The sequence below is a fragment of the Ictalurus furcatus genome, chromosome 15, assembly GCF_023375685.1.
Source record: "Ictalurus furcatus strain D&B chromosome 15, Billie_1.0, whole genome shotgun sequence".
Taxonomy (NCBI): Eukaryota; Metazoa; Chordata; class Actinopteri; order Siluriformes; family Ictaluridae; genus Ictalurus; species Ictalurus furcatus.
Genome location: NC_071269.1, coordinates 18,549,012 through 18,566,266, shown reverse-complemented (window position 1 = coordinate 18,566,266; position 17,255 = coordinate 18,549,012). Strand labels below are relative to the sequence as shown.

General features: G+C 37.7%; 1 protein-coding gene across 3 annotated transcripts; it reads left to right on the top strand.

Moving 5' to 3' along the window:
* Positions 1-2,093: 2,093 nt before the first annotated feature.
* On the top strand, positions 2,094-8,757 carry LOC128619697 (delta-type opioid receptor). Of its 3 annotated transcripts, none has more exons than XM_053644034.1 (4): positions 2,094-2,399; positions 2,479-2,704; positions 6,999-7,354; positions 7,704-8,757. In XM_053644034.1, the coding sequence occupies exons 2-4, from the start codon at positions 2,496-2,498 to the stop codon at positions 8,255-8,257; spliced, it is 1,119 nt and encodes a 372-aa protein (XP_053500009.1). In that variant the 5' UTR covers positions 2,094-2,399; positions 2,479-2,495; the 3' UTR covers positions 8,258-8,757. The 3 variants fall into 3 exon arrangements, with proteins under 3 accessions (XP_053500009.1, XP_053500011.1, XP_053500010.1); XM_053644035.1 differs by having other exon boundaries at positions 2,240-2,244; XM_053644036.1 differs by having other exon boundaries at positions 2,094-2,704; positions 6,999-7,351.
* The last annotated feature ends 8,498 nt before the right edge of the window (positions 8,758-17,255 follow it).

Genomic DNA, 17,255 nt, shown 5'->3' with positions numbered 1-17,255 from the left:
AAGTGACGAAAGTGACAAAAACTGCATCGTTTTCATGAAATTAATAAGACAGAATAAAACCCAGCCTGTTGTAGAGAAACCACAAAGCACAAAGTCCAGGGTCTTTAGTCCTTAGGCCTGAAGTTACAACTTTACCTCTGACTTGCACAAAGCTCTAACACTGGAGACTCCTTCCATAAATGTTAAAATAAATGTCTTCTCACAGAAAGGTTCACCACATAAAAGATCAGATGTCACCATACAAGTTCTTGTGATTTACCTATTACTATGGAAATTATAACATTAGAATGAGCATACGAATATAAACCTGTGATTGAATTTACAGTCAGCCCACCCTCAGAGCTGCTGTTATAGAAGATTAATCTACACCTTCTGATCAATCACATTTATGAATTCAAAAGCGCTGTGGTATGTTATTTATTTAAAGCTACAGTTCTCGGCCTATAATCATATCATTTCAAAACTGTGAATAGCATGTCATGTCATTGTCATGTACAATCTTGCTCGTTTCTATATTTCAGGCTTCTTTTGACATAAGCTTTGGCCCCAGCTGAAATGAAACTGCTCGGTGCCACCACCTTTTCTTTAAAAGGCAACTAATGAGGCATATGTAGTTTCAACAGTGGATGTGTGATCGCATGGTGAGAAGTGGAAAGCTTGTGTTTTCATTGCAATTAAAATTTCCCTTGGAGACAGCAGAGGGCTCTACTCTACCATTCAAAACTACAAACCATTCCTTTAATTGCTTCTTGTCTTTTTTTTTCTTTTCTTTTTCATATCATGAACTTCATGACTTTAGTTCATATCATGAACTAAAGTTTTAGTTCACATCGTGAACTTTTAGTTTTAGTTCATATCATGAAGTTTTAGTTCATATCATGAACTAAAGTTAATTACACTGAGCTTTCTGGGAAAGAGTTAAAGATTTTCATAGTTTTTATGGTTTTTATATTCCCTTCAGTCTGTTCACAGCCCCGGGATCATCATATTTTTCCAAATCAAGGGTTATCAGCTAAAGAGCCCAAAGCAAAAATGACATACCAAATGTTTAACGCAAGTTAATGAGTTTTATCATTACAGTGTGCAACATTGCCAAAGTAACTACGTGCAAGCTAATAATACTAACAGGCATAATAAAAACATTATATCTATGGAGGACAACAAAGGACCAACATTATTTATTTATTTGTGTATTTCTGAACATTTGGGAAAGTAACATTTGCTAATTATTTATCAAGCATCTTATTTTTTTTTCATTTTCAGTAGCAAGACACTTCCTCAGCAGTGGACTTAACATTAATGACATCTTTGTTAGTACTGCTAGTTGTCAGCAGTCATTGCTATGGCAACAATGACCTGCTGCCATAGCAAGAGTTCATCACTCTCAGAACTTTAGAACACTGGAGCATAAATTAGATTTCATAAAACAAAATAATATAATACTGGGCTGGAGACAAGTGTTAGGGCTACCATTACCAACAGAGAAATCCATAATTCAGAAATGGAGGAAACACAGGCACAAATGTATGACCATAAGCCAGGAGACAAATAACCAGGGAAATAATGCCAGAGACATTTGCAATAATATCTGACAATAAAACGTCTTGGTTTCATCACGTGTATGGTTTCATCATATGTGTATGTTTTTTGTTTGTTTGTTTGTTTTTTAAAAAGAGCCAAATTGTTTCTTTTTGGTTAATGAGACTAAGGTTTCGTTTAAGTTTAGGTATCAATCATTAACTGTATTAATGTTTATGTCAATGGAAGATCTTTACAATTCAGATGATGGTGAAAAAAAACCCAACAACAATAGTACCCATCACATCAATTCGAATGGTTTCCACTACAAATATCATTACAAACCATCAGTTAACCATTAAAACCCTTACCATTACTGGTCCTTAATGGTATCCATGAGACATAACATGCCACCAATAGAAGGCAACAAATTACCAGTAGAGACCCACAGGGACCATTACAGTTTCCATTAAAACCAATACAATTCCCATTATAACCATTAAACTATTACAAATTCTATTAGGATTTCTGTTGTTTTTTTCAGCAGGGATATTAAAGCAAACTGTGTCTGAGAGCGAGCGCGAGAGCGAGAGATTGTACTCAATTGTGATAATTACTATTGATAAAACTTGTAAAAATGTCATATCATTTCATCACTCAGTCGTGTTCGTGCGCGCGTGCTCCCCCCCACCCCTCTCTGTCACGTCAGTGCTGCGCCGGCTCCGGGTAAGTGCCACAATAATTGGTGTAGGTAAATTTACAGAGAGATCATTATTGTTTTCTGGAGCGGTGATTGAAAGGCATGAGCAGAGCGGACTCCCGATTGGACACAGTATGCACTAGGGTATAGAAGACATAGTTTCATAAACGCTGCGCATGGCGTGAGTAAGACGCAACTTGGGATTTGTTTGTGCGGCTGGGTTTGTTCGTGCTTACTGACGTGTTAATTGTTTGTTTAAGTGTTGGACCTCTTCATCATGGGGTTGTCCGACAGCTTGGACAGTGTTGGAGATGAGCTAGCTCTTCATCTGCTCAATGACTCGCTTTTGAGCCGAAATATGAGCGATTTGGACGAAGAGGATGACCTTCTGTCAACAGGAGTTAAGACCACTGTGGTTGCGCTTTACTGCGTCGTGTGTGTGGTGGGACTTGTGGGGAACTGCCTGGTCATGTATGTGATCATCAGGTAAGCATGTCCTGATGTTCTGAAGTTCAACCAAATATGTCCCCAACTAAGTGATTGAGTAAGTGTGCATGTGAGTGTGAATTCAGGATGAAGGAGTAAGTGGATGTGTGGATAGAGGTGTGAAAGTGTGCGTGTGTGTGTGTGTGTGTGTGGGTGTGCAGTAGTAATGTGAGCATAGTTGGTGTATAATAATGTGTCATACCAGTGTAGAGTTGTCCTAAAGATTATAGATTTGACCATGGTGATGGAAAGACATCTGATTTAACGTTCAGCATGCAAAGCCTTATCGACCACAAGGTCCTCTTGGAAATCAATACTTTTAAATTATCATCACTTGCAGCAGGAGATAGAAGCTGTTATTGGCATCGTCCGTGAGTCATAGAGGAAGGGAGAGAAAGCTAGTCTAAGAAGGAAAAAAAAAATAAACACTTGAATCCCTATCTTTGATGTCCTCTATATCCAACACCCCACTCCCAAAGGTTAAACACTGGTTCTCCCAGTATGCCACCTTGCATGTTGATTAGGCTGCAGAGTAAGTGCATAGTGATTTATTGGCAACGGTCTGTCTGCAGAGTGGTACATTTAGGAGTCTGTTACTGTTTAGGAATCATTGTATGATCGTACTGAACAATTATGAAAGATCCCATCATGTTAGCTGATAGCAATCCAGCAATAGAGCTAGCATTAGGAGTAAATATTACTGTATATTAATTTAATAATACACTCACGGAGCTAGTACTAAACTCCGCCTTTCTTTGTACCTTTAATATTTATCCGTTACCTGGAAATGTGGATATAGTGTACCTTAATTAGTGGACCATCATTAGTTTAATGCACATTTTTAGGCCAAAGATACAATGTGTAGACTATATAACCTTGAGGGTACCACCCAAGCAACAAGGAAAAGTATAGTTTAATACCCGTGTTTCTGAGAGTATATGACTTAATATGAAAATATCAGGTTAGCTCATGTGAGCTAGTACACTAACTTTGGTGGTAAAGACTAAGAACATTTATGAATATAACCAAAGCTCACAATAGAAATTTGGCTATTGTAAGAAATTTGAACCTTCGCAAACATGATTTCAAAATTTGAATTCCTCTGAATATCCCTGTATTCTGTTTGTCAATCCTGTAGCTAGTTGGCTAACCAGATCTCAAAAAATACCTTTTTATTCCCACTTGAATACTTTCATATAAGTACATGAAGACACAACCACATTCCCATGTATGGTCTTAAAGGCATGCCCACTTAGAGAGCTCTCATTTTCACATACAGACTCATAAACTTATTTGATTTATTTGATATTCAAACCTTCTGGGCTGATGGAATGCTAAATTATGGAGCTGAACAACAACAACAAAAAACATGGACCATCTGAGAGAGCACTAAGAACCATTTTACACCCAATTTTACTTCTTTACACGTTCCTCTTTCTCTCATCTTTTACTTGCCATTGCATGGCTTGCACAACCTTAAGAACAGTCTTGCCTATTTCCCTCACTTTATTGTCATTAAACATATAATTAAGAAAGAATCCCATGCCTGACTAATGCCCCGACTTAATTGCTTCATAATTACAATTCAGAAAATAGAAATAATGCTAGCACTAGTGTAGTCTAGTGTAAAAAGAAAGAGCTTGCACTGTGTGACATTGTGTACATTCACACATAGGTGGTTGCAGATGAAAGCCTTGACAAAGTCGCAGCAGAGGGCCTATTTTAATACTCATGTTGCTATGCTTGTTACCAAGCAATTTTAATTCCTTTGTTGCCTGTTGACCATTCCTTTAAATTAGGCTGAAAAGTGTCTCTGTGCCAAGCCACTGTACAGTGCCCTCCACTAATATTGGGACCCTTGGTAAATATGAACAAAGGCTGTGAAAATTGTGTTTATTGTTAAAAAAAACTTCACAAAAATACTCTGCTCTCATGCAAATCAAACAACTGCAAACACAAAACACGTTTATTTAAAAAAAATTAACAAAATTTGTTAAATATAGGTGTGCAACAATTATTGTCACCCCTATGAATTCATATGAGAAAAATATATTTGAAGTATAGTCCCTTTTGATATTTTGCAATTCTTAATACACCTGGGTGACTAGGAACAGGAAATTGTTCAACCATGACTTCCTGTGTCACATTCATAACAATGGGTAAGACCAAGGAATATAGCTGTGATATGTGGCAAAAAGTTGTTGAGCTTCACAAAATGGTAAGTGGCTATAAGAAAATGGCACAAGCATTGAAAATGCCCATTTCCACCATCAGCGCAATAATTAAGAAGTTCCATTCAACTGGAAATATTATGAATCAACCTGGAATTGGATGTCTGTCTATATTGTCTCAACTCACTGTGAAGAGGATGGTTCGGGTGGCCAAAAAATCTCCAAGGATCACAGCTGGAGAATTGCAGAAGTTAGTCAGAAAGTCTCCAAAACTACAATCCGAAGTCACCTACATCACCACAAGTTGGTTGGAAGGGTTTCAAGAAAAAGCCTCTACTCTCATCCAAAAACAAATTCAAGCATCTTCAGTTTGCCAGACACTACTGGAACTTCAAATGGGATTGGGTTCTATGGTCAGATGAAACCAAAATAGAGCTTTTTGGCAATAAACACCAGCAGTGGTTTTGGCACACACAGAGAGGTAGCCATATGGAAAAGTACTTCATGCCCACGGTTAAATATGGTGGTGGATCTTTAACGTTTTGGGTCTGTTTTTCAGCCAGAGGACCTGGACATTTTGTTAGAATACATAGCATCATGGACTCTATCAAATATCAACAGATATTAAATGAAAACCTGACTGCCTCTGCCAGAAAGCTTAAAATGGGCCGTGGTTGGATCTTCCAGCAGTACAATGATCCAAAACTCATCAAAATCAACACAAAAATGGTTTACTGACCACAAAATCACAGTCCTGCCATGGCCATCCCAGTCCCTTGACTTGAAACCCATAGAAAGCCTGTGGGGTGAACTGAAGAGGAGAGTCTACCAGCGTGGACCTTGCAATTTGAAGGATCTGGAGAGATTCTGTATGGAGGAATAGTCTCACGTCCCTTGCCTTGTATTCTCCAACCTCATCAGGCATTATAGGAGAAGACTCAGAGCTGTTATCTTGGCAAAGGGAGGTAGCACAAAGTATTGACTAAAAGGGTGCCAATAATTATTGCACACCTATATTTTACAAAGATTTTTTTATAAACCTGTGTTTTATTTGCAATTGTTTGATATCCATGAGAGCAGATAATTTTTGTGAATGTTTTGAACAAAATATCAAAAGGTTAAACACTAAAAAAAATTTCACAGCCTTCTTTACTCATATTTACCAAGGTTTCCAATATTAGCAGAGGGAATTGTATTTTAACAATATTTAATATAATTTATACCAACATCAGCTATTGACATACAGTATAAAAGTTTTAAATTTGCATTGCAATATTTATTTAGAAATTAAATTAATTAAACATTTCTGCTACACTCTATGAACATAGAATGCCTTTTCCCCTTTCCACTTTACTAAGAATGCCTATCCATGTGCTCATTGATGCTATTATCCAATCAGCCAATCATGTAACAGCAGTACAGTGCATAAATACAAGCCAAAGACCACATCACGTTCTATCCAAAAATAGTCATCTGAAAACAGGAATCTGCGGCTACATAGTGGAAAGGTTCAACAAAACTGGACAGCTAAAGAATGGAAAAGTATCACCTGACAGGAGTGGAGTCTAATGTGACCTTAGGTTTGATGTGTTGTGAATTCCTGTCAGCTCAAAAGTTAATTTTTGTTTTTGTTTTTTGTTTTGTTTTGTTTTGTTTTATTGTGTTTTGGTTTTTTGCTTCAGTCTAGAGACTGTGTGTGAAAATCCCAGAAGATCATCAGTTTCTTAAATACTCAGACCAATCAGTCTAGCACCAACAACCATGCCATGGTCAAAGTCACTGAGACTACATTTTCCGCATTCTTATGAGTGTGCTGTGAATATTAACTGAAACTATTGATGTGCATTTTATAGTATTCTGCTGCTGCTTTATGATTGGCTGATTTGATAATTGCATGAATGAGCAGGTGTACAGGTGTTCCTATTAAAGTGGCTTGTGAGTGTACTCTGTGTATATACAAATCATTTATTGAACATTTGACATTATAAATTGTTTCAGTATTTAGTAGATTATTTTATTTATAAAGACATAACATATTTATATATTTATGTATAACTTGGTCATAGTCATAGGGAGATGGTAGTTGATTTGAAAGTTTTGGTGTCTTTTAACTATACATCCAGGTATACAAAGATGAAGACAGCCACCAACATCTATATCTTTAACCTGGCGCTGGCTGATGCCCTGGTTCTGGCCACTCTACCTTTCCAAGGCACAGATGTTCTACTAGGCTACTGGCCCTTTGGCTTGGCCCTGTGCAAGATGGTGGTGGCCATTGACTATTACAACATGTTTACCAGCATCTTCACTCTGACCATTATGAGTGTGAACCGTTACATCGCTGTGTGCCACCCAGTGCACTCGCTGGCAGTGCGTATGCCCCAAAGAGCCAAGCTGGTCAATGTGGCAGTATGGGTACTGGCTTCTGCCATAGGAGTACCTGTTATGATCATGGGACAAGTGGAAGTCGAGTCCAGTGGTAGTCCTCACCAATCATTAACTTTCTCCTTCATTCAGCCTCATTTTTCCTTGCTGAAGTCCACCAAGAATTAAATCATTGTGCTCATCCATCTCATATTACTCTCTTATTACTTAATTACTTTTAGTAATTATCCTTTTTTCAACCTCTGGTTTGAACCATAAGTTGGTGGACTTTTTTATTTATGTCTCTTATTTGGGTAATTGAGGGAAAGGGAAATTTTTTAAGAGACAGTATAACTATACAAACCTTTCATTATTTCATCTTTACTCATTTCTTTGTACAAGTTCAAGATTTATTCAAGGCTAATTTTCAATACTATTTTACATTTTTGCTTTTTTCTTTTCAGATATTGAGTGTATGGTGGTGCTTCCTGATCCTCGAAGCTACTCTGAGCCTGTATTCGGCATCTGTGTGTTCCTTTTCTCTTTTCTAATTCCAGTGGTTATCATTAGCGTCTGTTACGGCTTGATGGTGCGACGGCTGCGTAGCGTACGTCTCCTCTCCGGCTCCCGCAGCAAGGACAGGAACTTGCGAAGGATCTCGCAGATGGTGCTGGCTGTGGTGGCTGCATTTGTGCTCTGTTGGATGCCTGTTCAGGTCCTCACTCTGGTTCAGACCTTGAGGAAGGTGAACCTGGGAGGCAGCCAGACCACTGTAGCAGCAATGCACTTCTGCATTGCACTGGGTTATGCTAATAGCAGTCTCAACCCTGTGCTCTATGCCTTCCTGGATGAAAATTTTAAACGGTGCTTCCGTGAGTTCTGTGTGCAAACCAACACAGATGTGGAACTGGAACCACAACAGAGAAAATCAGTGAGAAAGGAGGAACCAGAGGAACAAGAGTTCATAGGAAATGGAGTGGTTAATGAAGCTGGTGCCATTCCCAGGTGTGAGGAGTAGAACTGTAAAATGGGCTTGACAATAAAGGTGCTCTATGTGAATGCTCATAGCCTTGAACCATTCTATGGATTGAGCTTTTGCTGTAAAAGTAGCTTACTGGAAAATTCTGTTGCAATTTAACCATCTGTGCTTTCCTGTGTTGTTTAGCTATGGGACTAAACAACAGTAAACTGTCTCATGGCTTCGGACAAAGGGGCTTATTCTATGTCTTTTTATACCAAAATCATTTAATCACCAATTTACACAAACTGATCATTCTTTGTTTTATATATAATAGCACAAGTAGGTATACAGTTACTTACTGATCTGTTCTTATGCACAATTTATCAACCTCTACCTAATCCATCAAGCAAAAATATAACAAATGAAGGGCTAGAGGATGAGTAATGCAATTTAGGCATGGACAAAACATCTATAGTTAAATAATATCAAGGTAGAGGGGTTCTAACAAAGTTGGTATTTTTACATTTACAACATATATAGTATATGGTATTATGTAACTGATTAAATGGCCATAATAATGCAAAGCCCTTTGCAGTTTTTTAACCAGCATGCATTTTTGTTGTAATATTGACTTTTATTCTGAACATGGAAAAAGTCCTAAATGCTAAAAAATCCTAATGTAAATAAATGGCATGTCTAGAAACATAGTATGTAACTGTACATGATTGTAATTATTAAATATCTGCATATGACATATAATGTCAGTGCTGTGTATCTGGTATGTGCTGCATTATTTACAAAAAAAAAAAAAAAAGGTTTCCTGCCCATAGTAGGACATATCAGGGTGACTTTCTTTTCATCGTTATTTCTGGAACAGTCAAGGTGGGAAAGAATAGTTCTCATTTTATCTGCCTGTACTCCAGTCAGGAAAAAAAGAGAAAGGTTTGTTTCTTAATCATCATATACTAGTCATATGGGTTAATATATTTTCATCCAGCCAATTTGAGAAAAAGAACAACACTTTTGTAGTTTTCAGGCAGGAGCCAAAGAAAGCACCTTTGTACTTGTCAGCAATGCTCTTAGACTATCTCTAGTTCTCTAGTTGAGATACTACCCCTGACTTATTTATCAAAGTTGTGTATATATAAGTACAGATTTGAGCTTATGAATTTTCAAAGGAGCAGAAATGTGACTCATTCTTGAAAATGCATACAACAGCTGGTTACTTAAGTGCATGATGAATCAGCTTCAGCTGTGTAAGTGCAAGCGCCCTCCCACAAATCCCTTATTTATACAGTATATGCATAGGAAATACCCCAGTTTACCCATATTATGCATCTAATTTGCATGGCACACTGCCTAATTTATGCAAAGGTTGGCATAATGAGCCAATTAAACCAAAGCACTCAGCAGGCTAAACAAATTTGAAGAAAGATAGAGCCGTTCAAAACAGACAGGGGAAAAATACATTCCAATGCAGCTGTAAAAGGAGCTACAAATAAAAAGACAATTATGGAAATGTGCTCTGTTTATATATATATATATATATATATATATATATATATATATATATATATATATATATATATATATATATATATAAAGAAATTAATCAAAGATTTTATATCAGTCTCAGCTAGCCTTCACCTGCACCTGCAGTGAGAATGTAATTCATCAGACCATGACAGTTTAATATCTGTACCCAATCCCAGCTTCTTCTATACTATTTCCTGTCAATTAGAACAACCTTGGTGTCCAAGATCACCTCAAGCAAGCAGCAGGTGACCTAGGGGCTGTAGAGATGTTCACTGCCGTCAACCAAACTCAAGAAATCGATAGAAACTACAGGCACAGATTGCAGTGAGAATGTCCTCTTCTATTCCTAGCCTGCTTTGTAGCAGCTCAGACAGCATGCATGTTGGGGCCGGGTTATCTCTGGGAATCAAGAAATAGTCCTAGCTGTCACATCCACAGTGCCAAGTTTAAGCCAAGAACCCTGTGCCAAGTTTAAGCCAAGAATCCATTTCAGAATCCATATGGTCCACGTATATAAAATGTCAAGCTCAAATGTATTAAAAATATTGCAATATAAAAATGGGTGTCAAATTAAAGGGGAAAAAACCCCCATAAAAATGACTAAGTAAGATGTTGGGCCAGCATGAACCACCAGAAGAGCTTCAATTGACATACACTATACAAGTCTCTGGAACTGTACTAGAGGGATGAACACTTATCCCCCATAAGTGTTCAACTGGGTTGAAATCTGGTGACAGTGAAAGCGATAGAATATGTTTCACATTATTTTCATTCTTGTATTCATTGACCCCTCATGCACTGTTGATAAGGAAGAGATGACTCCCATTAGGATAGAAATGTTTATCATATGATAAAGGGGACAAGAGCACACAAACCATAGCAGCAAAATAAATTAATGTTCTCACAGAGCCACTTCTTTATATTCTGTATATACTAGCAAATTAAAGCTTTTAATTAAATTCGATTCAGTTTTATTTGTATAATGCTTTTAATAATGGACACTGTCACAAAGCAGCTTTACAGAAATAAATAAATTCAGGATATACATTTTAAATGTATAAATTTATCCTTAATGAGCAAGCCAGAGGCAACAGTGCCAAGGAAAAAACCCCTGAGACTATATGAGAAAGAAACCTTGAGAGGAACCAGACTCAAAATGGAACACATCCAATATCTGCGTGACAACAGATAGTGCAATTATAAATAAATCCACCTTTAAATTCACCTTTATCATATACAAGTACTACCATCCAAGTATACACAGTAAAATCCCTAGTGTTGAATTAACACCCAGGGTGTTCATTTGAGTCCAATGGACTTATATAAACACTGTAGGGTGTAAATTCAACACTGTGGGTGTTAAATCAACACTGGTGATTTTGCTGTGTAGTATCTGCAAGTTCCCTTCCAAGATATCAATAAAGACGTCAACAAAATGTCATCAGATAGTTTAACCTGGTGTCAGATCTTGTAGGTGCTCTTAAAGAGCGTTTACCATCAGAGTATTACCATTTAGGCCACGGCCATTCAGCTACTGACCACAGCATTGATGAACATTTTTGTGTTCTTCATAAGAATTACAATTTTTTTTTTTTTTTTTTTGCAAAACTGTGCTTTATGCTGTGATGATAACAATTACAATCGTGATTAACAAGAAGTTTTAGGACAGTTGAATTTTTAATGTGACTGTATCGACTTGAGATCATTTGGCATAGACACTTTATTATTTCCCCAGCTGATGTGTTTGGATCTAATCCAGTGCAGTGTAGAGTGTAGAGCTTCTGGAGGCAAAGAACTGACGTTCATTAGATAGAGGCTGACTCAGAGATAAAGACTGTCTGAAGAAGCAACATTAAATTAAAACCCTTTACTGCACACATTATTATGTTGCATTTTACAACCTCAAATGACCTTCAAAATGTTTATTTAATTTTTGTTTGGGGGTATTTTAGGGCATGTTGCTATAAGGCAAAATTGCACAAGAATAAAAGTAGGCCTACAGAATATTTTAATCTCTTTTTTTCACTATTGAAGCAGAGTTAAACATTGCATTTGGAATATTTAACTCCTTAAAATGAGATTTTTTGCAATTTTTGTGTGCAGCAAAAATGTTTGCAGTATTAATAAATGATAGAAATTTGCAGAGCTTTTATGAGCATCACTGAGAATGGCAAAGAAGAAGCCTGGTGGATCTAAACCACAACTACTATAAAAAGGCCAAATAGTGAAAATATAGTTGTTGTTTTTTTTAAGAGAAAAGGTACAGTGTGGAATAGATGGTTAATGAAATACATAACCGATTCAAATTAGCATGTTTCAGCTTCTCTTCAGTACATTTATGTAAGTCTTAAAAGAGATGGGATGACAAAGAAGAAGTCCTGATCAGTTTGTGCTGAATTTGTATTTAACACCCTCTGCCTTTCATCAGTGTCAGTAATTGTAGTCAACTACTATATATGGTCAGTGTACTTGATAAAATTGCAACTCAGTATAGGTGTATGAACATACAGAGGGAGACATCTAGTGGCTTCTTATTAAACGAGTACGGAAAGAGCTATTCTCATTTTTAAAACACAGCAACAAAACAACACTGATAACATGCTGGGCCGTGCTGCACCAAAACAACACTAACAAGCCAATCTAATACAACTATTCAAATATACAGTGGCTATTTATTGGAGTCTCAGATAATAATAATAATAATAATAATAATAATAATAATAATAATAATAATAATAAAATCCACAGACCCCCTGGCTATACTTCACAGATCCCTGGGCATCATCAGATCCCACTCCGAGAAGCACTGATCAAAGGCTTTAATTGAGTAAAGAATTCAGCAAATGCTCAAGGTCAGTGATAGTGTTAAGAAAGAGTGTGAGCTTTGTGTGAGCTTAACTGCATCAAATGCACATGTCAGAGATGCAGTATCTCACAAAAGTGAGTACACCCCTCACATTTTTTGTAAATATTTGATTATATCTTTTCACATGACAACACTGAAGAAATGACACTTTGCTACAATGTAAAGTAGTGAGTGTACAGCTTGTATAACAGTGTAAATTTGCTGGCCCCTCAAAATAACTCAACACACAGCCATTAATGTCTAAACCACTGGCAACAAAAGTGAGTACACCCCTAAATGAAGATGTCCAAATTGGGCCCATTTAGCCATTTTCCCTCCCCGATGTCATGTGACTTGTTAGTGTTACAAGGTCTCAGGTGTGAATGGGAATCAGGTGTGTTAAATTTGGTCTCATCGCTCTCACACTCCCTCATACTGGTCACTGGAAGTTCAACATGGCACCTCATGGCAAAGAACTCTCTGAGGATCTGAAAAAAATAATTGTTGCTCTACATAAAGATGTCCTAGGCTATAAGAAGATTGTCAAGACCCTGACACTGAGCTGCAGCACGGTGGCCAAGACCATACAGCGGTTTAACAGGACAGGTTCCACTCAGAACAGGCCTCGCCATCGTCGACCAAAGAAGTTGAGTACATGTGCTCAGCGTCCTTTCCAGAGGTTGTCTTTGGGAAATAGACGTATGAGTGCTGCCAGCAGTGCTGCAGAGGTTGAAGGGGTGGGGGGTCAGCCTGTCAGTGCTCAGACCATACGCCGTACACTGCATCAAATTGGTCTGCATGGCTGTTGTCCCAGAAGGAAGGCTCTTCTAAAGATGATGGACAAGAAAGCCAAGAGACCAAGATAAACTTATTTGGTTCGGATGGTGTCAAGCGTGTGTGGCGGCAACCAGGTGAGGAGTACAAAGACAAGTGTTTCTTGCCTACAGTCAAACATGGTGGTGGGAGTGTCATGGTCTGGGGCTGTATGAGTGCTGCCGGCACTGGGGAGCTACAGTTCACTGAGGGAACCATGAATGCCAACATGTACTGTGACATACTGAAGCAGAGCATGATCCCCTCCCTTCGGAGACTGGGCCGCAGGGCAGTATTCCAGCATGATAATGACCCCAAACACACCTCCAAGAAGACCAGTGCCTTGCTAAAGAAGCTGAGGATGAAGGTGATGGACTAAACCCTATTGAGCATCTGTGGGGCATCCTCAAACGGAAGGTGGAGGAGCACAAGGTCTCTAACATCCACCAGCTCCGTGATGTCGTCATGGAAGAGTGGAAGAGGACTCCAGTGGCAACCTGTGAAGCTCTGGTGAACTCCATGCCCAAGAGGGTTAAGGCAGTGCTGGAAAATAATGGTGGCCACACAAAATATTGACACTTTTGGCCCAATTTGGACATTTTCACTTAGGGGTGTACTCACTTTTGTTGCCAGCGGTTTAGATATTAATGGCTGTGTGTTGAGTTATTTTGAGGGCACAGCAAATTTACACTGTTACACAAGCTGTACACTCACTACTTTACATTGTAGCAAAGTGTCATTTCTTCAGTGTTGTCACATGAAAAGATATAATCAAATATTTACAAAAATGTGAGGAGTGTACTCACTTTCGTGAGATACTGTATAAAGTGCTGGCTTGTTGAGTGAACTGTCATTTGTCACGATGGAATCATTTAAAAATGAACAGAATAATGTTAATAATTCTATGTCTTTATGTATCCCACTCCTGTTTCTTGTGAATGCTGGATTACTAACCTGCTGCTGAACACAGATAGGCCTATCAGCATAAATGCATGATTTGTTTGTTTTGTTTTTTGTTTTTTGTTTTTTTGCTGTAGCCCATTAGTTCATTAAATCATCAAGCCTCTTCCACTAACACATTTTATCACAGTACATACACAGTTTATTTTTAACAAATGTAATGCGATTTGTTCCTGTATGCCCCCAGCAGATGTCAGCTCTGCTCCACTGATTATGACTTACTACAACGTTCAGCCTGTGCTGCCAAAACCTTCTTATTAAGAGCAAGACCATGCTGCCTTCTTAAGCTTAACTCAACAAATGCTTTGATATTAGTTAAATAAAGCAATACAATACAGCACATACAGCAATTTGCTGATAAGTCCAATTTAATGGCACTGACTGTTATAACACCTGTTTCTTGTCTCATAGATTGGGACACATCAGCTTTGTTAAATTTCTTGTTTTTTGTTTGCTGTTATACCACAGTAGTTTGTCAACACTTACACTTTTCATTAATTAAAGAATGGCATGTACTTTTATCTGTAACAGTTCTGTTTTATTTTGTGTAATGTGAGACAAAATAGTGCCTCTTATCAGTTACATTATAGCAGCTATAAACAGATGTTCCCTCATAAGCCTCACTTTCTTCTCTTTCATTCTCTAGTTACCAAGAAACTAGAAAATGCAAAAGCTTAGTGACTGTTACAATGTGCTGACACCCAAGACATCAAATGAGTCCCTGTGAATTAGACACTGTAACATCCTGAGGACTTTCCCATGTTGGAAAATTTACAGAAAAGATACAGCTGTTACAGTGGTGCTGACACTGGAGACTCCTTCCAAAAATAATAAATAAATGTCTTCACACTACATCCCATGTTTTTTAATCTTATGAGGAGTCCCTGTGTAAGTTTTTTTGTAACTACAAAAAAAAAAAATAGGTCAAGTACATGAATATTAAAAAAAAATAAATAAAGTTAAGGAATGTGTAAAAGATATTAGACACTGAATGCTGAGGTACTTTCTCATACTTAATACTGACAAGATAGAAGTACTTGTACAAGGACCACAGGCTGCTAGAAGCAAGATTTCTTAGTACATAGTAACTCTGTAAGGCCTTTAAATTGCATCATGTGCAGCAGTAAAGACATGGTTGATTATTGACTCCAGTTTCTCATTTGCAGCTCATGTAGATAATACTACTAGGATAGCCTTCTTTCATCTCAGAAATATTGCTAAGATGAGATATATAATGTCACTACATGTGGCAGAAAAACTAGTCCATGAATTTGTTACCTCTAGGTTGGATTATTATAATGCCTTGCTGTCCAGATGCTCAAGTAGGTGCATAAACATGCTCCAGTTAGTCCAGAATACAACAGCCAGAAGCTTTACCAGCCAGAAAATATGACCACATCTTATCCACACTGGTTCCCAGTAAAATTTCACTTTGATGAACTACTAATAATTACGCTGCAGTACCGGACTTTTGGTCTCTTATGATCCACCATGCCTGCTTCAGTCAAACGGTGCAGATTCTTTGTTGGCACCGTTTGACTGAAGCAGGCATGGTGGATCATAAGAGACCAAAAGTCCGGTGGATCAAATGATGAAAGCTACTGCAGGGGGCACAGTGTTCACTTACAATGCCCCACAGTTATGGAACAGCCATCCAATTAGAGTTCAGGACTCAGACAGTCTCAGTCTTTAAGTCCAGGCTGAAAATCTATTAACCTATTGTTTATAGCTTTTTTCTTAGGTAAATATCTAGAGGGTTCATAGGCGTATTACAGTTCATAGGCGAGTGTTACAGTAAACTGGGATGTTTGGATGCTGCCCCTGATTCCCTGATGGTGGAAATTAGCATTTCAATGCTTGTACTATTTTCTAGTAGCCACTTCCCATTTTGTCAAACTCAACAACCTTTTGCCTCATCAAAGCTATATTCCTTGGTATTACTCATTGTTATGAATGACTAAGGGAATTCGGCCTATGTGTTGCCTCATATTTATACCCCTGTGAAACAGGAAGCCATGTTTGAACAATTTCCTGTTCTTGGTCACCCAGGTGTACTAAAACATGTAAAATATAAATGGGAATATACTTTAAACTTTAAACTTTATACTTTATACTTTTTTCTCATATGCATTCATGGGGTGCCAATAATTTTGCACACTTGTATTAACATTTACATATATATATATATATATATATATATATATATATATATATATATATATATATATATATATATATATATATATATATATATGTTATGATATCCTACCTCAAATACAAAGTGGTAAATCTTTCATCTATATGATATGTGCTCAAGAGCATCTGAATGCTGTGTCATAACCGCCCTCACCTCAGGACATGAGGTTTTTTTTCAACGGATGATCTCGCAATATTCGAGTCATTTCCAAATTAATCCATACAACTTTCATTGCGTAACAGTAGCCACCTCTCTAAAAATCCATAACAGGTTTTGCTTGTTACCTTGCAGTGACAGACAGTTTTGCTCTCCTCAAGCTTGGCAACAAACAGGTTCAGAAAGCCCTAGCTACTCAAATCTGACTCCTGCACTTATTATAGCAAAAGGTAGTTAGTTGCAGAATGGACTCATTTGGAGACTGTCCAACAGACTGACAGGCTGACAATGCAAAATTTGAGATTAGGAATAGTGGGGGAGGCGGAGGGGGGTGGTTTCGTAAGTACACCCCTACATTTATCACACCTTCAAATCCATGAAATTAGAATGAGATGTTCAAGATTGGGTGTCATTGATTAGGGAGTGCAGGTGGAACCTGTCTTATTTATACTATTCTCATAAATAATGTTTGGTGTTCCTTTTGTTATTGAGATGTGTGGTGTCATCATGCCAATATCTAAAGAGTTCTGTAAGGCCTTCAGAATAAG